This window comes from Phalacrocorax aristotelis, chromosome Z (assembly GCF_949628215.1).
Source record: "Phalacrocorax aristotelis chromosome Z, bGulAri2.1, whole genome shotgun sequence".
Classification (NCBI taxonomy): Eukaryota; Metazoa; Chordata; class Aves; order Suliformes; family Phalacrocoracidae; genus Phalacrocorax; species Phalacrocorax aristotelis.
This window is the reverse complement of record NC_134311.1, coordinates 1,671,784-1,697,923: the sequence shown is the minus strand read 5'-3', so window position 1 is coordinate 1,697,923 and position 26,140 is coordinate 1,671,784. Positions and strand designations below refer to the sequence as shown.

The following is a 26,140-nucleotide window of genomic DNA, read 5'->3' as shown; positions in this document are numbered from 1 at the left end:
GCTTCAGAAAGGCTCATACTTAAAATGTTGTCATTCTTAATTTCAGTGAAGATTGAGAAAACATGTAAAGCTCTATTGCTCACAAATTGAGAAAGTTTAACATTTGAGAGACTTGGAAGAGAGAATTTGTTAGTTGTGTCAGCTGATATTTGTTGAATTTCATTCTAAACAGTAAACAAATTGTTGTTTGATTTTAAAAAGCCACTTGCAAAATTTCATGAATGATATTGTTAGTAAGATTTCAGAGTTTTATTAAGATGGCAAGACTTTCCCCATTCACAAGTACTTAACAAATTGTGGCCCTTCTTAATAAAAAGATGCTGTAGTACACTAACCTGAAACTGGGCAAAATCACTGCTCTAATCTAATTAAGATCACCTGCACCCTTTACATCCAATTTTTCTTCCATTTGTCACAAATTTGTCTGCTGTGATCTATGTTGACCATATGTTTTTATCAAAGTAATTTTAACTGCATACATTCAATCTATATAAAGATGAGACATAAGAGCGCTGGGTTTAGATCAAGAAGAACCCTTAAATGCTCCAAAATGGCAATAACCTTCACAAAAAAAAAAAAAAAAGTGAACAAACCGGTGAATGATTTATTTTGTGTATTGAGTAGCACAGAAATGCTAGGTAGGTGAGACACAGCACTCTTGGCATCCACATCAGTCATATGTAAAGATTCCTTTTAGATTCCTTTTTCTTCCCCCCATAAGTGGGGTATCCCATGCAAGCTAATGTAAAACAAAAAAACCAACAACCCCACGTGGCATTTAGAGTTTACTCCTCCTGCCATCTGCAAAAAGCACAACGCCATTTCCTGCTATGGAAGTGGGGAGAATGAATCTTGAATGAAAGGCCTTGCAGCACCTTTGCTGGAGTAGCAGTGCAAAGCGCAGCTTTAGTAACTGCACTACTCACAACAGTAAAGAAAGAAATATTTTGCCTCTTGAAATCTTTTTAATGAAATACATCATGCAACTGATAAAAAATTCATCCAGCAGATAATTTAAGTAACACTGAAAACTATAAGCTTTCAGGAAAATAAAAACCATTTTTGAGACGTTTGCCTTTTCACTGCAAACGACAAATACCTTGCTCCCACCGGCCATCCAAAAGCCCGGTTCTCTCCATATAAAAGAGATAATTTGTGGAACATGAAAACCTGAATCAAAACTAGTTCCAGTGGCTAAAAAGATAAGATGTGTGTTTAAATTTTTTTTTTACCAAAACATTAAAACTGTGACTGGTAAAAATATTCAGCAAAAAAAAAAAAAGGCTCCAGACATTTCCTACCCGCAGGACTCTCAAAAGTAAATCAGACTTCTAGTCTGCTTTCACCTTTGATTCAAACCTCGCTGAACTAACTTATTTAGAATTTGGCTAAAAGAATGCTGAAAGACTCTGTACCCTGCAAGAAATGGGGACCTTTTGGGTCAAGGTTAACCGCAAAAATTTATGCAAGACTTAGTTTACACGCACCTGTGCTATAATCTGATATGTGTGGAACCTGATGGTTTCAACTGTGTTCTTCTTCACGTATTTCATGGAAATTAAGCTGCATTTTATAGAGCAGGCACAATAAACCCATTTATTTTGTTTCTGCCTCTTCCGACCTATCATATTCTTTTGTAAACAGGTAATGAAAATGTTATTCTTTACCCTCAGCAGTATGATACCAGATATTTGGATGTGCACACTTGTTATTAAGGCTTTTGGAAAGGATCAGTGTTTCCTTACTCTTTACCTGTTTAGACAGTCTTTTTTCCTCTTCAATGTACTTCGCTTCTTTGGGCATTAAGGTTTGTATGCTGGCTTTCACCTACGCATTAAAAGGTGTGTCAATATTTCAAGCTTACTCGCTCCTTGCTAATAACACATGCTTCAATTTGCAAAAATTACGAAGTTTCAAAGTCATGGCTGCCAAGCCCGCGACACATAAGCGTACACAGAAGCGTGAGCTGCTGTTCCTTACATTAGCAGCAATAGCAGCAGCAGCAGCAACAAAAAGAGTGGGTGTGCCAGGCAGTGGCAGAAGAGTATTCTGTAGTATACATCAAGGTTTAGAGAAAATGAGGAATGACAGAAATTCTCTACAAATCAGGGACAAAAGCTTTCATGAAACTGAACTCTTTAGCAGTACAAAAAAGCCAAAGTTAAGACTTACAGCATTAAAAATCACATCTATTTCAAGATAGATGACCCCCTTTGTTGGCCCTGTCAGCTGCTTGTTTTTCAAGACGTAGGCTTTCTGTTCACCATTTTGAATCTGCAGGAAAAGGACATGACAGCCGTCTGTCTCGCGGTCTCCACTGAATACACCCCCCGGGTGACCCCTGACCCCCAGCTGCTGAAACTGACAGAGAACCCAAAACAACTGTGGCAAGTCTGACAAGTACCTGTTCATTACCAGGACCGAGTCTGTCAGGCAAAATTAACTATCATGGGATTCAACATGGCCGTGAATTGAGTATGTTAAAATTTTAGTGTTCTTATTACAGACCTTGGTTGAGAAATGACAGACACAGAGCTGCAAATCTTTTTCCACCCCCCCACCCCCACCGGCCCCGGCTTCAGCAGGGAAAATACAGAGCGGTGTGTCAGGTGAATGAAACTTACAGACAGCAACGGTATAGCAACTTTGCCTAGAAAGTCAGCGTTCCGATCGCGGTCTTTGTCATAAACTGTCACTTCAAGCACCGAGTGGATGTCTTTAATATTGCTACAAAGGGAGAAGCACACACAGAAGAGAGGAGAAGTCACCTACACCAGCGGGTACCAAGGACAAAACCGTGAAGGGTTAGCAAAAACAGGTACCCATCCCTTTTTCCAAGCCACGGCAGAGAACAGAACTTAAGTAAATGAGGCATCCCCCCATAAAACCGAAATGCTGAGGGCTGCGGCGGTCGCTCGCTCTCTCTGCGAGGCTCCCCCAGCAGAAGTTTTCCGAAGGATGTTGCTTTAAATCTCCCACCTGGCGTTTGCGCCGCAGGAGCTGCGAGGAGAGCCCGTGCGGAGCAGCACTGCGGGATTTACAGCCGCAAGCAGCAGGGCTGAGAGCCTTTAACGACGCTCCCTGACACACTGCTATCCCTGCAGCAATTCCTACCGCAAACTCCGTGAAATCTGAAGGTTTGTAAAAGGAAACAATTACGAGCTACACGAGCACATCCTTGCACCGAGAACAAGCTCTTTAATTCTGAAATCCCTGCTTAATTACAAATATACAGCAGTCATTAAAACAAATTAGGAAGCAGCGATAGAAAACAACGCATTTTTCAGCTACTACTGCTTCTTGCCTGCGAGCTATTAAACACTCCACCGCCATGCACAACAAATGTCACTGTATATTGTAAACTCTCAAATTCACTTTCCTTATTCAGAGAAAAAAACAGAATTGTTCGAGAGAACTTTTCTTTGATCAAATGGCTGATCCAGGAAATATGAATTCAAGCAAAGCAGTTTAACTTCAGTAAAATATATGCCTCCAGATGAAACTGGATTGCTAGCCCAGAATTAATTAACAAATCTGAGGATAAATAAAATGGTCAATGCAAATATACATAGAAGAGAGGTGAAAACTCTCCTTGAAGGCCTTTTGAGTTTTTCTATTTGATTCCTGATTAGTCTTTTCTCCTCTATAAAACCAGGCAATTTCTTATGCAGAAAACACTGTCAAGCAGTAGAGGTTGATTACTTATTGGCTCTATTAGTGGATAATTAAAAATAAATTAATGAAGAATTTAGCGTGGTTTTGCAGATACATAAATGAGAACTACGTTAATAAGCTAACGAGAAGTACAACTGTTGTGAGATTCTTGTCTTTTGTTCCGAGTTCATTCCTGAGAGCTCACTGCAGGGCAAGAAAAGCTACGGATGCCAAACGTATGAACGACAAATTTAGAGGAGGGGAGGGGGAAAAAAAGAAAATTTAAATCAGACTTTGTTTTGAGATCAAGGGCGAAACACAGTATTTTCATTTATGACAGAGTGAACTAAGTGCACGCAAAGCTAAAGCTGCTGCTGGCTTTGCAGTGGATGGTTAGCTGACTTCGGCAGCAGGGAAGCCTGCAGCTGATCAGATTTCTGCTCTTTGGTGTCACACTGCCGTCAGACAGAGAGACATGGGGAGAAAGAGGAGGCAAGTGAGCAAGACAAATAACAGGCACATTTTGTTTGTGGAACACCTTCTTCTGTTTTCTCAGAGCCTCTCACTGTCTTCAGAATAAGACAAGGATAAAGAAGCCCGACCGCAGCGCTTCCCAATAAACTAAATGTTTAAGACTGCATTTTACCCAGTAGCAGCTTGGTCCTAGTTTGATGCTAGATGGTATTGTGAAAAGTGCAGCTGGTGAATGGAAAGAACAAGTGGAAGTGTCTGATCGTAATTCAGAGCAGTATGAATGAATTTAAAATTCCTTGCTTTATATAGTTATCGAATAGTCATTAAAGTTAACAGCCACATTTTAATGAAGGTCATAATCACGGTATTCTTTTTTCCACCCAAAACTCTCACTGAAGCTGGCAGGAGTGTGGAGTGCTTAGCGTTACTTATACCTGGTTTCCAAGAAACAGACCTGGCTTTTTTACCTTTACCTTTTTATCTTTGCTATTTTGTACATGTTTTTATTCCTCAAAAAAATATTCAGCTGTTTGGTTTAGATATATCAGTATGTCATCACTATCCTTCTTCAGAACCGGCAGCAGGTATCTTTGATTCACACGTACACCCCCTTCAAAACACCCCCCCCCAAGGTACCCCAACCCCCCTCCCCCCAAAAAAACACTCAGAAAATCCAAACACCTACAATGTGAAGATTTTGTTCCATTCTGGATTGAGGTTCTTGTAGATGGTATGTGTCAGAAGTCTGTCATTATTCAATTCAACTACACAGAATGGGTCACTTTTACCTGTAAGAGAATATTTGGAACAAAATTTATGAACTAAGAAAAAACACCATGAGCAAGGTTTAAATAAAAATTAGGGGGTTTGTTGTTGCAGGTTTTTGTTTTGTTTTGTTTTGTTTTGTTTTGTTTTGTTTTGTTTCCTAAGCTGCACTGTAATTCTCTCAGGAGTTAATTTAGGGAAGTCCTATGGTCTGCATTATATGCAAGATGATCATAACAGTCTGTTCATCTCCGTAATCTATTAGCCTTCTTCACTAAAAGCACATCTTTTTTGTCTTTAAAAATAAAAAGAAAAGAAAAGAAAAGAAACAAACCACCATACAGACTTTTCTGATGAAAAACCAGCATGTTCCTAAAAGGTGCCGAGCACCCTTCTGAGACAGCTAAGAGAACTTTACTTTAATGGCACCAATCCTGCATTGACTGTAACGATAACATAATTAGAGCATTTTGATATGTAGGAAATTTATTATTCCGTATTATTTGTAATAACATAACACCTATGATACTTATCCAAAGATTACTATGCCCTACATGTTTCACGCTGTACAGATCCTTTCCCCAAAATCAAAAAGCCTTAAAGACAGCTTCAGATAAAAGCCTAACAGCAGAGAAAATGGGCAAGTACAATTAAACAATGAGACGATATCAGCTGGAATGATGGGCTGTAGTCTCAGCACAGCAGAAGCTCAAACGTGGTTGAGATTTTTGTATACATTAAAGCACAATGAAGTAGCTTTGCATATATTTACAAGAAGGTCCCTCAGCATGAAAGCCACCACAGGAGAAAGTATGAAGATGCTGCTTTGAAAGTGTAATATGTAGATAATGGAAGTGGTATCCTAGACTGGATGTGGGAGTTGATTTTTTTTAAGCTAAAGAAAAAGAATGGGGAGAGGAAGTGTGTGCGTGTGGGGGCCCCTGAATGTGAAATAAGCAGCTTACAGCCAACGACAGCAGGTGAGCTGTGCCTCGATACCAAGCAAAGAACATGAAAAATCATCCTGACTGGAAGTCTAGGGGGAAGACATGAGTACTATACTTTTGCTTAGATGTCCACAAGGCCAAGGTTTGTATTTGGAAAGGAGAAGAAAGAAAGTAGACACCCCAGTCTTGTGCCGAACAACAGTTTGCTTGCGTAAAAAAGGAGCTCTCGGAAGAGGGAGGAAGCAAAGGAAGGGAAGATTGACACCTCCAGGGTTTTGGGGCAACCCTTAAATTTCCTGGAAGGGTAAGAAGGTGTTGCGAGGAAGGTCTGAGGAAGAGCTATGATGGAAGGAGCAGTAATGAAAACATGAGGGACATGGTGAGAAGAGAGCTGCAATAAAGAGACAATAAAGGGGAGAAATCACAGTGTGGAGTAAGTTAGTTAGCTCATATTTCGAATTACGACAGTAATGACAACCACTACAAATGCTGGACAAGACAGAGAGATGCTATCCCTCCTACCTATTTTGGTTTCCTCCAGTAATCAAGTGAACAACATTTGCCTTTGGCACAGAATACAAGTGTGTGCATTATTTTCACATAAGGCTACAAATATATACGTAGAAAGCTGCAGAATAAATTGTTGCTCCCAGAAATCAAGGAAACTTGTTCTCATGGAAATTAGCAACTGAGCTGCATACTACGAAGTGGCTCATTCTTGTCTTTGCACTTTCTTTGGACAGCAAAGTGTTTGAAAGTTATTGAGTGTTGGCATTGGCCTTCCACAATCAAATCTAGCACGCTAAGCAATTGTATTTCACAATGTCTTCAATAACTCTGTAATGCTTTGTCATGCGTTATAAGAAGCCACAAATTGAGTAGCTCAATGGGGCTACATTAATGATATTAGGGAGGCATATAATTTGTTTCATACCTTATACAAATGACAATGAAATCAATATTTAGACAAAGCTGTCCAGGGGTCACATCTCCCAAACTGCAGTATTGATTCAGACTACATCAGAGGTTAATGTGCATATTATTAACTTTAATGATAAAGAATAATTGTTTTAAACACATTGTGAATTACAGTTAGAGCTGATGTTTACCTACTGTAGAAAACAATATACTTCTGAATCTTTCCCATTAAACTGGAAAAATGATTCATTCGTTAGCTGGCAGAGATGAATGTATCTCACTTCTTGATGTTCTACTTCACAAGCCTACAAGGTGGTCGGAAACTTAAACAATTAATATTTACTGAAGTTTTTTAGGTTTCAGTATTTGAAAAAGAAACACCCAGAAGATAGTAAAATAACAAGGTAGAACTGACACAGCAGGTGAGCTAGGTGATACTACTTTATCTCCTTTCTTCAAGTATCATCAATTGTATTTGCATGTGATGGTACAATGTGATTTGTGCTTATTAATCATATACAGACACAGAAAAATGCACTGCAGTTCTAAAGGCCATCTTCTGTAAACAAAGAGAAGGTATTTACTGCATTCATCTATTTTCTGCATCTGTTGACATGCACTTTTTCAATGACTCTCCTTATAGATTTATATGGATATCAATCCACTTAAGAAAGCTAAATAATATGTAACATCAATCACAGAGGTCCTCAATCAACCAAAGACAACCGGTTTTCAGAAACAAAAGGACTCAACATTTCATGTGTCCTCCTCCCATAACACGAAAAAATTTCAAGGCCAAATTTAAGAAAAGGAAATATTGTGAAATGCTACAAGGGAAGGCCCAAATATCATGGCTGAGAGGTAGAAGTTTCCCGGCTATGAACATCTCTTCTAAGGAATCCTGTTTGTACTGTATGAGGAGGCTACGAAGTTCCCATCTGTAAAGCCCTTCACCGTTGCCTATGGGCACTTCTTCCATATGCTAGAACACTCATAACCAGCCTGGGTATCTGAAAGACAACACTCTCTGCTGACGTGCTAAACATATGGTATGTGCAAACGTTTTTTTGGATACCAACCCAAATAAGCGAACATGATCCAGAAAGACAAAGCCAGAGCAAAAGTACTTGGTGAAACTCATATCCATCTGTCATCTTTCAAGTTCTCATTAGTAGAAAGAATAAGTGCAATCTTAACTCTCACTGACAGCCACGGCAACCTGCTGCATTGCAAAAGTCTTCAAAATAACGGGATCATTCCCAATGAAAGCTTTAAGAGAGCACTAAAATATTAAAAGACATTGTCCTTAGATCTCCTTGGTCTCTACGAGGATGAAGGAAATCCAGGAACTTACATATATTCATAGCTATATTATTCAGAACTCATACCTTAAGCACAACACATTCTCCGATCAAGGCAGCCTCAGACAACTGTCTGGTTAATGCAACTAGCAATTTCAAACAAGCGATAGATAAATGTTTTTTCTCATTTTTAGAAAAAAGAACGACTCGTGTTCAGAAAAGTATGTGTTGCCCATGTAGCAGTTCTAAAAGCATACTGAAAAACCTTTGATTAGACTTGTGCTGCCTAGGCTCAATTACATCATTCTAAATTAAATTGTCACCACAAGTATGCCTTTCACTACATACTAAATCACAACTGTCATGGATCACCGTATAACACCTGCCATATGTCAAGAAATTCTACCCAAATCCCTATGTCTACTGAGCATCTTCCAGCTAGCTCTCTGCTCTGTGCCTTTCGTAGGCCTCCAGCTACTCTCCCAGTGACTTTAGAGGTACTTAACTCTATTGATCAGGAGGACATCCACAAACATACTCTGCATACGGCCCTAAACGTGTTCTCAGTGCTGTGCAAAGACTAGAAGACCCACCACCTGCTTAAGGCACTTACATATTAAAAGCATACTCCCAGCACCCCCAAAAACACCACTTAGGAGTAATCCCGTGGCCTCAGAGGGATTAATCACTATTCCACCTAGCGCTCTTTGAAGGAATTCGTCAGACAAGTAGGTAGTAAAACCAGTGAGGGACACCCTCCCACTGACTAAAATCAGACCTGCAGTAAACCTCAATTAGAAGTAAACCAAATCTCATTAATCCATTCTGCTGTTGTAATGTCTCATGCTTTTTGGACTCTACATATAGAGTCTTAAAGGCTCCCAAAATGACAGAAATAAAGTGCTAATTTACATAACACCCATAATAATCTGGAAGGGAAAGCAGCTTCCCTTTCGATGGATCTCCCTCACTTTTTTGTCCCCTTTACCCATTACAGATCTCGACTATCTTAGAATGTCCCCTAGAAGGAATTCTACTTTGTAATGTAAGGTCCCACTGAAAAAAATTAAAGAACTACTTTCAAAGCTTCCCATTTTATTCATCAAGGCACACTTTGCATCTAGTTTGACAGATATCCTTGCTTGTGCTATGCGGTATTGCATTTAACCTTTAGACAGTTGGTGAGAGCAGAGCAGAAACTGAGATTACTTTACTTAGATTTACATAAATTATTTTTCCTCAACCAGCACTGTGTCCCTCGTGCTGCACACTGTACACACATTAATTAAAACCTAAAGTTTTTTACTTGTCACCTTATTTCTCAGAACGACCTGCATGCCCCTGCATGAACTATACACCCACCAACTCAAACAAGTCCAGCTCTGCAACAAGAGAGAGGCCAACCAGGAACTAGAGAGGTCTTACTTGTTATTTGCTTAAAAACTCAAAGCCCCCCACAGCCCAGGAAGTCCCTCACAAAAGAAATAAAGTTTGGAGCTCAGATTCATTATCCGGAGCTCTGAACATTGGCTGCTGGATCAACTTTTTTCTCCTGTAACTATAAAAAATACACTTTTTCACCATAGAAAAGAGACCTGAATAGTGACCATTTTTAATTGCTTCTCAAAGTACCTGGAAAATTGAAACAGCAAAACCTCAACCTCCGCACAATTTTAGCTTCTGAATTTTCTTCTCAAGTAGCTACAGCACCACACTGCCTAACAGTTTTGCTGTGGTTATCACTTGGAAATGCTTGGGAAAGGCCCCTCCCATCAGTGCAAAGACCCTAGGACCTCCACATTTGTAGATCAGCTGGCTCGCTATGCTGGAACTCATCAGCAAGCCCCAGAGATGTTAGGGGGCTTGTGAGCCCTTGCGAACTGATGTGCTAGGGCTGGTGGACAGGTCTCAGGCACATGCCACTGCAGCCCATCTTCGTGGCTGGAGGTGAGCTGGACTCTGCCCAGCCTAGTGGGCAGCTGAAACAACAAAACCTTGGCCTTCATCTCAAATTCAACTCCAAAAGTTCTGCTTTTTGACTAGGGATGGAATGACGTGACCAGCTCAGATGCAAGTATCTTTTGTTTGCATAAATACGAACTTTACCAGGATATTAGATCTGTCAAACTGCATTACAGTACAATTCGTATTTCAGGACAAGTTAAACAGGTATGTTCTTCAATGGTCCCTGAGGGGGAAGTTGTCCAATAAAAATCTTTGATTCTTGGTAGTTTGTTTTCCCAGCAAAAAATCACTTCGGTGCACTGCAGTTCTTCCAAACATGGGCTTCAGTTCAACATAATTGCACTTTTGTACTCACTTTCTAGCTCCACGTGTACAGAAATAGGAGTTTTCCTCTATGAAAAGCCATCAAAGCGTAAATTTACATTTCTTGTTTGACATGTTTTGTACAAGTTAAACTGTGATGTCCTTTTCTTATAAAACTCAATTTAATACATGCATTTTGCTCCAGAAAATGGCATATTATTCAGTTAATATTGTAAAAAAGGAGACTTCAGTACACAAACGTATGGAAACATCCATATTTTATGCAGTAAGATGACTCCCTGTTTTAGATAGGAAAGAAACACCTGTGTACAGTCACAACCATCATGCTTTTCTGTTTTCAATCTTCAAAAATCCAGCTTGTAGGAAAGAAAATAAAAAATCAGAAACACCATCAGTCATTGTGGAATGACTCTCTTTCTTAATCAGAGCTGCCATCGACTCTTGCAAGGAACTACCATTGATGCAATTGCTTTTCGGAGTAGATACAAGCCAAGAAGCATATGGCAGACCCCTGAAAAAATTACTGCCCTTCTGAGGGATTAACTTGCAAGGAACATCAGATAGCATGGGGCTGGCTCGCTGTGAGTCCTGTGGAGATACTTCTACCATGGTAGAAGTATCCTTCTATACATATCTATATCTATTTTTCTACAGAATCTACAGAAAGCATGCATTGCTTCGGTGTATGTCTGAAGACACACATAATTTCCCAGTTTTCTTTCTTCGGCAGTCTTCTCAACAAAAGGAACCATGTGGCAGGCTAAACATAGGTTGGCATTTAACATTTACCCACCACTGATGGGTCCCTAAACTCATATAAACTGACAGAAATCCAACTCTGTCATTGGCTAGACCATGAACAGATTTTAAGCAAATCACTAACTTTATTCTGAACTAAGTATTACATGACTTTTTGCATTGTTCAAATTACATTATCCAAACCGAACCAGGATCACAAAGACTACTAAATACGTTTTGGATAGCTTAAAAATTTAATATGAGATTTCAATTCCATTTCTACTTTAAAAAGTCAAGTTCACAAATCACAACTTCACAGAGTTCAACCAAGTTTAACGTGGTTATGAAAGCTGAGATATTGTTTGAATATTTCATAGGCTATTATGGTTCTCCCCTACTGCTGGCCATGCCTGTCCATTACGGATCTAAGTCCCCACAGCCAAAAAAGGCCTTTATTTTTTGGGAAGACAAGACAGCCAGTTCATGACTCTGGGGGGCAGTGCCACTCATGCAGACACTAATGTCACTAATGTTGTTCCAAGCTCCCTGCCAGCCAGCTGCTTGCAACAGAGCAGTCAGTCTGACCTTTGGCCAGGAGGAGAAATGGCTCAATAGCATGAGAAGCTGCCTTATCTAATGGATTAAGTACAGGACCCAAGCCAAATGCCAGCTTCGACAAGGACTTGCTCTGTTGGCCCTAGCTGAGTCAGTTAACCTTTCTTAGTTTTCCATCTTTAAAATGGAAATGATAATTCCTCTTTAACAGTGCCGCTGCAAACACGTTGCAACGGACCGAGTTGTGAGTGCGTGAGGTGTCTTACCGGTGTAGTGCCACGTTCCTGTTAAACTCACTTCCACAGAATACTTACAGAAAAATAATGTTAATAATCACAAGTCACCCTTTCACTGTACATTTAATCCTAAGTGCTACAGTTAACCAAAAATGTCTTTTAAATCCTAATTTTGCCATCCTAAAACTGCTACTTTCTTAAAAAAAAATTTTGCAGCACATGATATTCCACCAATGTCTCCAGAAGACCTATATGATAGGACCAGGTGAGATTTTATCTGCCATAGAATACTGCCCATCTAGCCGATTTCTGTGTTTTCTGAAGATAATTCAAGTGTATATTGAAATCTGGTTGCACTAATTGACAGAGAAAATTACTTCTGCAGCCATAGTTCCAGAGGACCTCTGAATTTATTCCTTCAATTTTACATGCATGGGCTTCCATACCTTTGTGAATTTAACGTTTGTGTACATCACTCTGACATTTCCCAGCATTTGAAGAACAATTTCAAAGACTATTTTTGTACATGTGGTATTAGGACATATTAGTAGAACAGATTTTAGAAAACTCATTTACATTCTGCACATATATCCATCTTGGTATCTTTACCCTACTTTCAAGTAATTTAATCAAAATTTTAACATGGAATTTTCTTAGAAGAGAGGCTGAATTCCAGACATCAAAATGAAAAAGAAGAAAAAAAATTCTGCCTCATTTTCTATGCTTAGTTTCTATTCTTCAGAGGAGAAGCCCAAAAACCTTTTGACTGTAAACCTAAATATGTCTGAGCTCTTTAATAAAATCTGTCTGATATAGCAGGTTCTGAAATCACGGTACCCTAAAAACCCGCAGACAATTGATTAATAATGAGGTCAGAAATACAAATAAATTTACTTCTAATGAAGACTGGAGACACAGTAATCAAAGTGTTAAAAATTCATTTCATGCACATCTCATTTGCCTCTTAGCTGATATTTATCACATAATTCTGTGAGAAAGTAGAGGCCTAAGATGCTCCAGATAAATGTCTCAATTAATTGTACAGAGGTAGCCCTCTTTGAGCTGAACCAGAGCTGTGAGCTCTTTATTAAAAGCACTATTCTGTAGCCTGTAACCTTGTTCCTTGACTCCTCTCTAGTTTCCAATTTAAACAAGTCCCCATGCGGCCCGTTCTAAAGGGCTTTGTCTCCCTGTCATTGTTAAGAGAGCCGAGGCATCCTGGAAGTGTGAAATCAGACCTCATGAGCTGAACGGTTCCCCAGGGAACGCCGGACCGCGCAGAAGGTCAAAGTCATGGGCTGGACCATCTGAAAGCGTCTGATCGCCGGTCTGTGACACAGCAAGTGGGGTGGGGGCAGGGGGAGAGGAGAGCCAGGGGGCTAGAATTGAACACGTCTTAATTAAAGCCCAAAGACAGCAAAACAAACTGTTTTCTAGGCAGGCCGTCACATGGAGCTTGGATTTTGCTCTGCTAATGAATCTGAGTTGCTAACTATTATTCCTTGAAATAATAGGACTTTTGCTGAAGTTGATCAAACCTGTGGCACATCTTTTCCCACCCTGCTTGCTTCTTGTCAATAATAAGGCAGAGGTTTTGAATTTTATTTTGTGGTACAAGGGAGAAGGAGGAATGCACCTGCCCCAGTAGAGGAGACGCAAGCACTGCCGGCAAAGCCAGCAGCCTTCCACCAAAACCCACCCATACCTAACTTAGCTGCAGAAGGAATACACCTACCCGACTATTGCCTAAACTGGCACTATGTCATGGTGAAGGGTCTGTTGCTTTCCAAAACTCATCCAGGTGAGGTGAACTGGATATCTATTAATTTCAGAGGCCAACTTGTGTGATGAGTCCATTGCACCTTACACTTCACTGCACCATCAGAATAATTCTTCATGTAAAACTGTAGGCACACACGCCGCTAGGTGGGACCCTCGAGAAGGTCGGCCCATCCTCCAGAGGAACCACAACCGAGCAAAGGCGTGGGGAAAAGGGAAAATGTAACTTCTTTTAGCTGAGGATTTCGGGAAAAAAGAGCCCTGCACTGAACAGCTACATTCACATAAGTACAATGGAAGATTTAAATGAAACTTTCTTCTCAGGAAGACAAGGAAAAAGTAAACACCACGCTCAATGTCTTTCCATTTGTTTTAGATTCAAAAAAACATATTAAAAATACATATTTTCAAGGAGGGGGTATTTGCTATGACCACAGTTCCCAACAGAACATGATTTTGCATTGGTGGAAGCCCTGAAATTGTTTTTTCACCATGGAAAGATGATGTTTTTCCTTCCTCAGAGACCTGGCAATTCTCTCAAAGGCCCCAGTCCTGGAAGGTGCCCTGTTTTTCAGCTCTCCCTCAAATCAAGGTGAGCTTCCAAGCACCAGTAGGGAACCTCTGAACACCTCCACAGTCCTCCCCTTCCCAGACTTCCTTGCAAGCGGGCTGAGCGAGGAGGAGTCTCACTTTGTTCTTTGCTCGGGTGTTTTTAAAACCCGGTTATGGCACATTTGAGCAGCACCCCATTTTCAAATTGGTAGAAGCTTCACCGAAATTTCAGCCCACCCTGGCATGTTGTTTGACGCATGTGTATGTGGGGGATGGGGGCTTAAACAGAGGCCTGAAGCACCACCCTTAATCTCTCTCTTTTTAAAAAAACGCCTGTACTAACCTTAATGATCTGAAGTGCACTGTCCAACACTGGGCTATTGAGACTGGAGAGAAAACTGCCCTCGACTATCAACAGTTTATTAGGGGCTTAGCTGAAGTGACCTACTGTAGTAGCATTCAGCTGAACAAGGCTATGGGCTTTCTGTGGAAAGGAGAAGAATTGAGGGTTTCATTAAAAAGTAATTTGTGCCTTTTACGCATTCATTCAATGGGAGTCTCAATTGCTCTTTATTCACACAGAGTTAATACAGTATTACAATGCTGTGCAATGAATGTATGGTAACAAAAGAAAAATTTCACATTTTGAAAGGAAAAAAAACCCCTTGCAACTGTACTGAGATTGATGACTACTTAAAAGATTACAGAAATCTTTTTCCATCTACGCTTACGCTTAACGATGGAATATTAAGGATTTTTAAAATCCTTTCAGCCCAAACTAATAAATTTTGATTTATTACTTCGCATGAAAAGATTCCTGAGAGCGAAATGGGATCTGTTCAGCAGACAGGAAACAGAGCAAATCACGCAGGTACTATACAGGTGTTTCACCTACTTTTCAGACCCAGGGGAGGGCAAAGGATTAACTCTGAAAAAACAGTACAGTAAGAACAAAAAACCTGTCCTTAGCTTTTATTCACACAAGCAGCCCTCAGCCGTGTAAGTTACATCAGCAATGACAGCGCACTCCACACTGTAAGTATTGCTCCGCTGAAAAAAGGTGGAGCACCAAGTTTTATACAATTTTTGCGAAGATGTTTTATTGACAATCACCAGCTGAACTAGTTTGAGGTATTTCTCAACATTACTATTCAATGTTTAATCTGAAATGAATCATCTGTACGTACCCCCAAGTTACTAAAAATAACTAGAAATTCGTACAGCAGTTGATAAAAACCCTTTGTCCTCTTTTCAAAATACCACATATTTTTGTCCAGAATATACAACGATTTCCATAAAGTCTGGAATCCACAGCCATCTTACAATGCATATCTGGCATGTGGATGTTTTGTATTGCTAATGAACAAAGTATGTGGGACACAGGAAGGTATCTAGTGTTCTTCCCCGTCTTCCTGAGTGTCATTTGAAATGCAATACCTCAAAATTTTTGGTAGCTCTGTACAGCTTTAATTGAATCAAATATATTTCCAAAAAATTTGTTCACCCAGCACAAATGACATGTTGATCTGGAAAAGTCGAAGACTGAACGAGGTCAGGGACTGAATTATCCCATTTGCCCCTGAATAACTTAATCTCTCTCTCTGTTCAGACCACATTGGATTATAAGGTCAAAGCAGAGAGAGGAATCTTTAGAAGCATTTCTCCAACCCCCCCGAAAACAGAATCTGTTATTTTGCATGCCACAAACTGGGACGATCAGCTTCAGCAAGAAAATGTTTGCTCTCCTACCTTCCCTGAGAAAAAAAATAAATATGGTACTCATGCTAATTTACAAAAAACTATTAAAAAGTGAGTATGTTGCTATATACCTAAATCTGCTCCTGTAACAGAACATTTATGTCCAAATTGCAGTAGTGCAGTTACACCAGCTAGACTAGTAGAGTTTCCTTATTTTTCCTTTTTTTTTTTAAGCAGAGATGGATATTTTCTGACACAGAAACAGCTAATTTTGCTCCATTAAACCTGTGCAGTGTGAAGTGATTGTACTTACAGGAGATAACTTGGACATTTTCTCGACAAATATGCTCGGTATGGCTGAAATACTTTTTCCTTATTTTGAAAAGCAAGAGGTTAAATTATCCATTCAGCTTATATCACATAAAATTGAAAATTAAAAAAAATATTTTCTTATTTCCCTTCTTAAACAGATAAGCAGCAGTTGCAGGAAACTGCATTTATTTGAAATGTCTGAAACCAACAGTGGCCTTGCTAAATATCTGGCAGATATCAAGTGTTCTTTTGGCAACAAGTTTAAAGTAGTATCTAAGTCCATCACTTTTCGTTTGCCTTGTCCTCTGGAATTCAGCTTTTATTTGGATAATTTTGTATATTTTTATCTACTAGAAAAAAGATGTATTTTCTATGTATTTTTTCCAGGACGTCTGATGGAGAAAAGTGTACATTTCACCCTTCTGAGAAAAACCTGTGTCGGGCTCTGCTAGCATTAGAATGACTTGCTGCCTTGTGTACAAAAGTTTTGTTTGTTTCTCTGGATTTTTTTCTTCATGAGTAGAAGGTGAGACTGCGTAAACAGACAATAATCTTTAGATAAACTTCTAGTTTAACCCTTTTTTTTTTCTCACTTCTAAAAGGGCCTGTTCTTACTATGGTATTTACTGTCACAGAAACTAAATTAATCCTTGCCTGTAACATCAGCTGCCATCAACGCTTCTGCCCTGATGACCTTCACCTGAAGAAATCCCACATCCTTCAAGTTACGGAACATCATCATTGGACTCTAAAAAATAATAAAAAGAAACATTATTCAGGATTGCAAAAAAGACAAACCAAAAGCAATACCAATAGTTCCCCTTCAACTGAGATGTAAGTTAGTGTAATTCTAAGGTACTCATACTCTAAATATTATTTTCCAAAGAATTTACAGGTCTCAGTGTTTCTTTCAGTATTTCACAACTTAACTTACCAATGAAAAATGCAAAGGAAGAATTAGAATATGAATTATTAAATAGAACACTAATTCTACTGAATTAATCTCCTAATAGCACATGAACATCCAAATTTTAAATGATAGCAGTGTATTAAGAAAATTAACACAAACAATAAAACACTTCCTCTCCCTGAATACTTTTCTGAGATCTATGTTCACATTTTGCCTTTGGTGGCTCCAATAATACTTTAACAGTGAGTTGGGGCCAATATTGTTGTCATCGTAGCTGACCGTTATATGCAAGCTTGCACATAAGGTACGTAAGCTTGCAGATAGCCTGCGAATAACAAGAGCAAATACAATCAAAAGAGGATTATAACAACTTAATAATTTTCAAAATAATCATGTGTAAAAAAGATGAAAAAGAATTAAAAGATGGTTCCAGTTCCATGGCAGAAAGCTCTTACTATAAATAATTTTTTAACATAAATTTCTGCAATATCCCTGTATAATAAAAAGAGGAAGAAAAAATTAGAGAGTAGATGGACACTTGCATTTATTCATCCAACACAGTTTTAGAAAGCTGCTTGGAAAGTGTGTTCTGTTGCTGCACTTTTGCAGATAACTAAAAGTAACAAACTGGGAGTATTGCACCAGTGAGGTGCGATAGCCTAAGATTCTCAAGCTCTAACTTTGAATATAAGTTAAAAGTTGCAGAGTTTCAAATGATAGCACATCGAATGAAACTTTGAATCTGCAATCAATTAATAACAAACCTGGCATTATCATTCAGTTTTTTTAGATAACCTTGGGGAGGAACTCCAAAAGAGGAGACTAAAATTAGATTTTCAAATCAATTTTAAACTGTGTATATATGTGGCCTAATTTTCAGTTGTTTTTTTTTGCCAGTCTTGTTCACAAATACTAGCATGTACCTTCATTTTGAAGTATTTTAAAATCTGGACTAATGCATTTAATGCCTGTGGCCTTTTCTAAAATTTTATTGTAGTACAGGTGAAACCTTTCCCACTGCTAATGATAATGTCCAGATTTCTAGAAAACGCAAACATCAGGTAAAAACCAAGTCAACAATTCTTTAATTTATTATGAAGGCAAAATCGATCGTTATGGAAAACCAGAATAAATAACACCACTGATCTGAGAAAGACAGGTGATGCTTAAATGAAATATTAAATGTCAGCTTGCAAAAACTAGAGTATGCTTATGCATAGATAACCTATCCATTAAAATGTTAGACATATAATATATATCCTGGTCTTATTATTAATAAGACAAATCTAGCAGTTAAATCACACCCTGATATTAATTCCATCAGCCCTAACTGACCACTCACTGTTTACAGTGAAGGTTTGACCTCGGTATACTGAACCAAGGAACCCAGTTAATTGCAGTACCCCGCATGCTACGTACGTACGAACGCAGGCATGCGTGTATCACTGGATAATGGTTAATAAATTTTTATCATTTTAAGTATGTTAATCATCGAAATATGGCTTAAAAATACTGATGGTCAACTTCAAGCAGCACACACTCAACCCCCTGCTTATGTGCTTACAAGCCAAGGGTGGGAGAGACGGTGTTACAGATAGCAGTGCTGTAATTCAAAAGCATGTTGGCACCATCCCTCGTTTGTTGCAATAACGAACAAGGTTTGGAAGCTTCTTATCAGAACTGGTACCACAAGAGAGAGAATTCTGCTCTGAGACCATGCTGAAAGTGAAAGGATTTACAAGAATTTTTCCACATTCTACCCAAGTTTCCCAATGACCAAAACAAACACCAAGCTGCAGAAAGAAAACAAAGCAAAAACCAAACACAGAGCAAGCCAAGCAACTGCCCCCCTGCCTGCAACGCTGTTCCGTGCCCCTTTTTCCAGATCTCACCCTGGTAAGCTCATTTTGCAAAAAGGCACCGGTGCTGTATTTCACTTTGCCACCTCTGTTAGCTTCCCGCAGAATAATTATTTTTGAACTTTTAGTTCCAGCAAGTCAGCTGGCTCAGATTCATCTCTGCACATCGCAACGGCAGAGGCTGCTGCAAGTGTATACAATGGCACAGCAGAGACTCTGGGAGAAGCGAATTACTTTAATGCGTTACTTTAAATACATAACTTTAAGTAATGATTTATCAGATGATATTCTGTCTTCTTATTTATGATTATTGTTGAAGGCCTCAGAACCCGCACGGTTTCTGAAGCCTGAAATTTCCATAGCAGAGGAATCCATGATTTGCTGTGAATCTTTTCAGCCCTCAATAGATGGGAAAAGATTGAAATGCTCTGGATATGAGTCCTCTTTATTTTTTTAATGAAAGGCTGTATAATATATTTTCTGTATGGCTGCAGCAGCTGTCAGGGAGAGCATCTCAGTTCAGCTCTATTATGGGAGAAGCAATACCCCATCCTATGGCACTGAGATACACTGAGGGGCCAGTACTGATTGACAGCTTGTCACCATGACGTCTTATTCCATCTCTGTTATGGAGAAAATTAATGTCACACCACCAGCCTTATGACTCGCTGTCATCTTAGAACTGCTCACCTTTTATCAATGCTCTAAATAACATTTCAAGCCCATCGTCTCACGGTGGACAATCTGGTCAAGGGACATTAAATCGGATGACTGTGAAATGTCATAATAAAAATGGAATGCTAACAACTTCTTCTCTAAACTAGCTCCTCTGGTTTTTAAACTGTGACAAGGGGGACCGCGGGTTCAGCACACCCGTTCTGAAAAGGTCACACAATCTCTCTTGGTCTGTACCCATTAATGCGCCCCCCTCCTCACCCCAAAAGGAATTAATCTTTTCAGACAATTGTGGTAAAATAATGGTTCAAACAGTAATGCCTGTTTAATTTGTAAGGCTCTGATGTTCAGCTACAAATGGTTAAATGACAGTAATAGAGTCATTTTCCAAGGCTATTTGATCTGATGGCAAGGTCACCTCATTAACTGTTTTTGGCTGCAGAAAGGGTGCAAAATGCATTTCTCAAGTGGAAGCTAGATTTTTTAAGAGGACGAAAAATAAACCCCAAAATACAGCCACTCAGTAGGGAACAGTATATCTTGCTAAATGCATACTCTTTCTTTGTACTGGTTCTGAAGTAGAGATATGAATACCAAAGACAAATCAAACACCAGTGAAAAGAAATTCTTTGATTTTTGTTAATCCTTGCCATTTCTTTCTTCTGCTGTCCACTGGCCATCTTAAGAAAAACAGTAAAATTTATCAAAAAGGTATATTGATGCTACAATTTTTGAAAACACATAATGAGAAATCCATGCTTCTCCAATATGAACATCTTCCAAAAATACGAATGTTTGCAAATGCATAAAATAATGTAAATATAAGCAAAAACGCCTATCCACGAATATGTAAGAAACAGAAATAAATAGATCAGTCTTAATGCCACATAATTATGCTTTACACTGGGGAAAAAACTGGAGAATTTAGGAAAACTGATTAATAATACACCGTCGTAATACGCTTCTATACTGCTACTAAATTATCAAAACCATCGGTATCCCTTGACTGCCGTATCATCACACACAGTAATCCACAGAAACGTGGTGCTCTTCCATTTGGTAGCAAGAAGTATGTCACCTCAAAAACGTATCCATCAGAAATGTATTATATTTATAAAGATCTACTCTAATGACCACAGAGTGTCTTGGTGGATTCCAAAATGTGCAATAACTCTCTTAATTGTAATTAGTTTTCAGAGATGGTGCACAATACCTTAGCTCTCGGTTGGTTTAGGAATATTATGTTTAGCCTCACTAAGTCACCTCTATTAAACTGTGTTTATGATAACACTATTGGTGTATGAGTTGTACAAGCATTAGCAGACAGCTGATTCAGTGGAGATAGCCAGAATAAATTTGCTGAAGCGCACATCCTGCTAATCTGTTTGAAGAATATTGTACAGCATTAGTACTAGCACTTCATGTTATCTGCACAGCCTGATAAGGTACATCTTTATTAAATTCAGTTATTGAAAGGATGTCAGTCATGGAATAGGAATATTTTAAAATCTAAAAAAAAAATTAAGCGGCTCTTTGTTAGTCAGAGCTTGGTTTAATGGCTGAGTGTCTAGAGAAGCCTTTCTAAACACCTGGCAGCATTGTACAATAAAAGCTTTGTAATTTTAAGTGGAAATAGCTTTTTTTCCCCCCCCCCCATCTCCATGTGTAGTGAGATAGTTACTTTTAGTGATTCAGATGTTAGCAAATGCTGGAGTAAGAGCTCCCCTCTCTGTTGCTTTGACAAAACTGCAGAGATTCTGTGTAATATGAGGATGCTGGGAAATGAAAACAATTCGCCTCAGAATATTTTGAAATGCAAATAGGGTTTAAAACAATCATTTTTATGATACAAAATACTGCTCCAGCCCATAACGTGCAGATAAAAAGTAAGTTTTCTTGCCCTGTAGTTGATGCTCAAAAAACAGCCGAAAACTATTGGCACATCAAACCGTTTGGCATAAACACTCGCCAGAAAGCGTACAGTCACTGAGTGACCCCTTCGTTATTTTGTGCTTGCTAGAAATTGTCTGCCAGGCACTAAAATTAACTGTTTATGTCACATGATCATATAAAATACCTGAATTATTATGTGAAAAAATACCTTGTTGTATAAATAGGATTTGTAGCCTTCTTGATGTTACCTGTATCAGCCACGATAATGTTAGTAACTAGTTTAAATGATTGTCATTGGCTGAGTGTGATAAGGATATAGGGATATATTTAGATTTCTTCCCCTCCCCCCCCGCCCCAATACTTATTATTTATATATGCAAACATTTTGCAAACAAAGGGAAAAAGAGAAGAACTCCATACATATCTCCTCAGTATCTCCTCTCGCTCCTTCTGGTCCTCCAGGGAGCTGGTGGAGAGGTCAGAGACAGTGAGTGCAGGTGACGCTGTGAGAGTGACCAGCAACACCAGGTATCCTTCTCCATCCTCCAGCAGCATCTTCAGCTTGTGGGTTTGTTCTTTGCTCAGGGTTGACAGGTCAATCTGGCACCTAGGAATGAACATTCTCCATCAGCTTGTGGTTTTCTGCACATCAAACGAGAGCATGTTGGCTTACTCGCATTCAGCTGAACAAAAAACCAAATCACAAGAAATTCCTTCCCTGCTTCTGGAAGGATTTCCCTCAGCTTCAACCCGCGCTGTTTGCTTGACTCTTTTTTTTTTAATGCTACAACCTGTTATGCGTGTGAACAATAAATACGAAAAAGAATGTATAGACACTAGAGACAAGTTTAGCTAATATGCCTTACTTGAGCGCCTTCAGAGAGAATTTTAAAAATCCATCTTCAGATGCAAATCGCACTTTTTAATTGCTCCCCTTGTATGAACACAAAACGTAGGTTTTGTTGTGAATGTTTTTGACAACATTCGCCTAATAACAGTAAAAATCCTCTCTTAAAAAAAAAAAATATCTGTGTGGACTTAATTGTGATGGAGTTAACACGACCAAGCATAGAAAAACACGACTTGAGCACCACCCAAAAGGCTCAGCTCTCTTGCAGTAAGCTGAGCGTGGCTCAGGGTCAAAGCTTCATACAGGCACCCAGGATAAAATTTGATGCCACAACCCCCTATATAATAAGACGTCTCACGTTGTAATGAGCAGGGACTGCTTATAACTGTGCAGAGTGGCTGTAGGCAATCCACCCTGCTTGATCCCTTCCTGAATAACCCCGGCTGCACCATACACTGAACTAATGAAGAATGGCTCCGTACGCGCCGGCCGGCAGAGATAGCTCTGCAACACCTTTGCAAAGAAAGGTAGAGCACGGAAGGAAAAACAGAACCGCTGTTAACCAAGAGCTGACCGTAAACTTCTAACTAAAACAAGAATACCTTGCGGTTAGTAATTGGTCTGCACATGGATTAGAAGTTTTAATATTTTAATTTCTATAAATAGCAAGTTTCAGCTTCCCTAGATTGCAACTCTGAGCACATGTAGAAATTCAGCACCTGTGTCAAATGTAACGTCGGCTTCCACTGCACAGGAATTTATGCGAAAAAGCACTATTTGGAACGCTTCTACTTATAGCACCTCCCAGTAATATTTTGCCAATTCATTACTCGAAATAAAAACAATAACAATATTGAAATAAAGTAAATGAATATAGTCTAAATACCGTGAAGCCACTGAATACTCTATTTTTAGCAGCAATTATTTAATGTGACAAGCACATGTTCTATATGCCACTCTCACTAAACTAAGCGTCTAGCAAACTCTTTCCATAAAATATCAATTGGTTTTGAAGATAAAGATAATGTGGTGACCGCAGGGCCAATAAACTGAGAAAAAGGTGGCAGGCATGAATAAATAGGCGTTTAAGGGCAGGAAATAGCCAATTATGAGAATAAACGTGGTCTCAAAATGGGCGCTGTTCTATCACAGGCAGATTAGATTTGCTACAGGAAAATCTCTTAATTTTTTTAAAAAAATATTTACTGTGTTGTGCAGCTGTCAATATTAAACCACTGCAAAGCTCATACAGTAACAAGTTTCAATGATTTTACAATGAAAAAAATTTCTAACTGACATAGCATTCTGAGCTTAATGCTTACCTTTTATTTTGAACTCTTTGGATGACAAGGAGTGAGAAATCAAATTAACAACAGTAAGGAAAGAATAAAGCTGTTGCTGTCAGTGCAGAGTGATGGCCAATACAAGTTTCGTACATGTACATAGGCTGCCAAATATTTATTTAGGCTGCAGTGAGGACTATAAAGCTCTCCTTAAAATAACAACTATTGCAACCAAGCATTCAAAGCTGGAGTAGGTTAAGATGCCCCTGGTATTAAGCATTCTTTGATAGTTTATTTCAAAACAGATACCCCTCAGAAATATGTCTCTGCAACAATACTGCAACTTTAACCAATGATCATTGAAAGAACCAGCCCAAAAGTCAGTAAAAGAATCCAAAAGTCATTTTGGTACAAGTAGCGCAGAAATAATCCACCCCTCACCCAAAAATAGGCAACAAAAGCTACTCCCACTGGAACAAAAAAACCCTGCATGCATCAGAAAAATGCAATGACTGTAAAATCACAGGGTTTACATCAGAGCCACAAGCACCAAGTTCTCCAACTGCTGAAGTTACAGTACTTTGTGACATTAGTAGCCCATCCTATTTTTTATCTAGCCTAAAAGAAGCAACTGACAATTTGATTCTACCTGTGCACCCTTCTTACAGCTATAAAATCTTCCTAATAACACCACATCTAGAACTGATTACCTGAGAAATATGTCTCTATTGTCTGCTTGATATATCCCCATGAACAGCCCGTCACCAGCTTGTTATTTCCTAAAATCATGCAAGCTGATCTGGAAGCTTTTTCCAGCAACAGCCTTAACCAATTTATAGGAAAAATCTCTGAAGAGCCCACAGATAATTTGATGGAAAACTAGGGTTATTCCACTAAGGAGTGTCACCATTGCACTTTATGGAAATCTAGGTTAAGAGCATCTCCACGCAAACACGGTCGGGCAAAGCACACCGCACGTTCCGCTGCAGGTCCCCTGCTCTGGCCTCGCAGGAGATGCAGCTCGCGTCCGCCTAGCTCGAAGGTGCCAAGGCTCCAGGAGCGCTCAGCGAGGGGCGAGCGCACCGGCAGCACGTGCGCTTCAGCCGGAAGGTGAGACTTCCCAACTTAACAGGGACTGTAAGAAAAATTGCAATTTTTTCCTGTTAATAGTTGAGTTTTCCATTAAATGAAAAATCAACTTTGTTTGCTCTCGCAGAAAATTTTCCTGCAAAATAAATGAATCCATTTCTTGTTAGATCTACTCTGCCCTCACCAGACCTTTGCATGGGACTGAAACAGTGAAAGAAGCCTGGTTTTATTAAGGCATTACCTAAGCGCTACCCCTATCCTAGAATAACCTTTACAGACATCAGCAGGAAACCCACAAAACTCCTTTTTGTCTTAGATTTCCTTGCAAGCACTGAAGTTAACAAAATACTGCTGAAGATAAATAGCTTTGGAAAGTTCTAGCTGACAACACCCCTTTACACTTCACTGAGAGCATATACAAGTATTCCAAGCTTTAAAGCTTTAGCAATGATGACTTTTACATCATTTAAGGTGTTGTCTCAAAACACATTCGTCACCTACAACTGTTTCCATGGAGAACAAAGATGCTTTGAGGATGAAGATGAACTCGAATGTTACCAGAAAGTGGTGCAGAAGGAGCATCGTGGTGGCAGAAATTCTTGTCCTGCATTCTCAAACTGAGGACCGTGAAAAGTGACAGCCATTTCGAAGCCGTAAGTTGCATGTGAACGGCAGCTGTCACATTTAAAGAAAGAGGTAAGAGTAATTTTGGACAATTCAGTTTCTTAAGGAATTGCTATTTACATGCTGCTGCTGAAAGAAGTTCTCCACCTGTGGAGAGGTCAGCCTGACGAATTATGGCAAAAATAGCCATTAACGCCATAGAGAGATTTTCAAGCACATTTCAGAAAATCACATTTCAGGGAATTTTCACTTTTAGGGCAGTTTGAGTGTTTTGCGTTACTCCCCTGCTCCTGACCCCCGTGTCAGCATTAGCGGCGGTGGGCCGGGGCACTGGAACCAGCCTGGTGGCTGAGCCCTCGGGGAGGCACGGAGGCACGTCCCCCCACACCAGCTCCGCACATGAACAGTACCAGGCATCGGGTCGGTCTGGATTTTCAGGCCTTGCAAGATCAGAAGGGAGAAATGCCATGCAAGTGCCTCAAGCTCATGTGCCTAAGTATTGCAGACAAGTCACTGCAGAAACAGGGTACGGCTCCCATGGAGGAAGATTTGAAGATTCGAGGGGAACCCACCACTTCTCTGAAACTGTGTTCAGTGTGCTAATTGCCCAAACTGTTAGAAAAACGTTTCTGATTTATTTTTGATTTGAATATATCTGGTCTTTGGTTCTTTTCATGCCTTTCTTTACTCAGTTAAAAAAGCTTTTAGTGCCCCGTATTTTCTTCTAGTGAAGGTACTC

General features: G+C 39.4%; 1 protein-coding gene across 3 annotated transcripts in view; it reads right to left on the bottom strand.

Moving 5' to 3' along the window:
- MCTP1 (multiple C2 and transmembrane domain containing 1) overlaps positions 1-26,140 on the bottom strand; it is a 287,863-nt gene that overhangs the window by 95,689 nt on the left and 166,034 nt on the right. For all 3 annotated transcript variants that reach the window (XM_075078920.1, XM_075078921.1, XM_075078923.1), the window contains 6 exons: positions 21,976-22,162; positions 16,873-16,966; positions 4,814-4,916; positions 2,625-2,727; positions 2,173-2,274; positions 1,753-1,827 (listed from right to left, as the gene is read on the bottom strand). In XM_075078920.1, the coding sequence (XP_074935021.1) occupies positions 1,753-1,827; positions 2,173-2,274; positions 2,625-2,727; positions 4,814-4,916; positions 16,873-16,966; positions 21,976-22,162 (664 nt within the window). The remainder of the gene's footprint in view (positions 1-1,752; positions 1,828-2,172; positions 2,275-2,624; positions 2,728-4,813; positions 4,917-16,872; positions 16,967-21,975; positions 22,163-26,140) is intronic.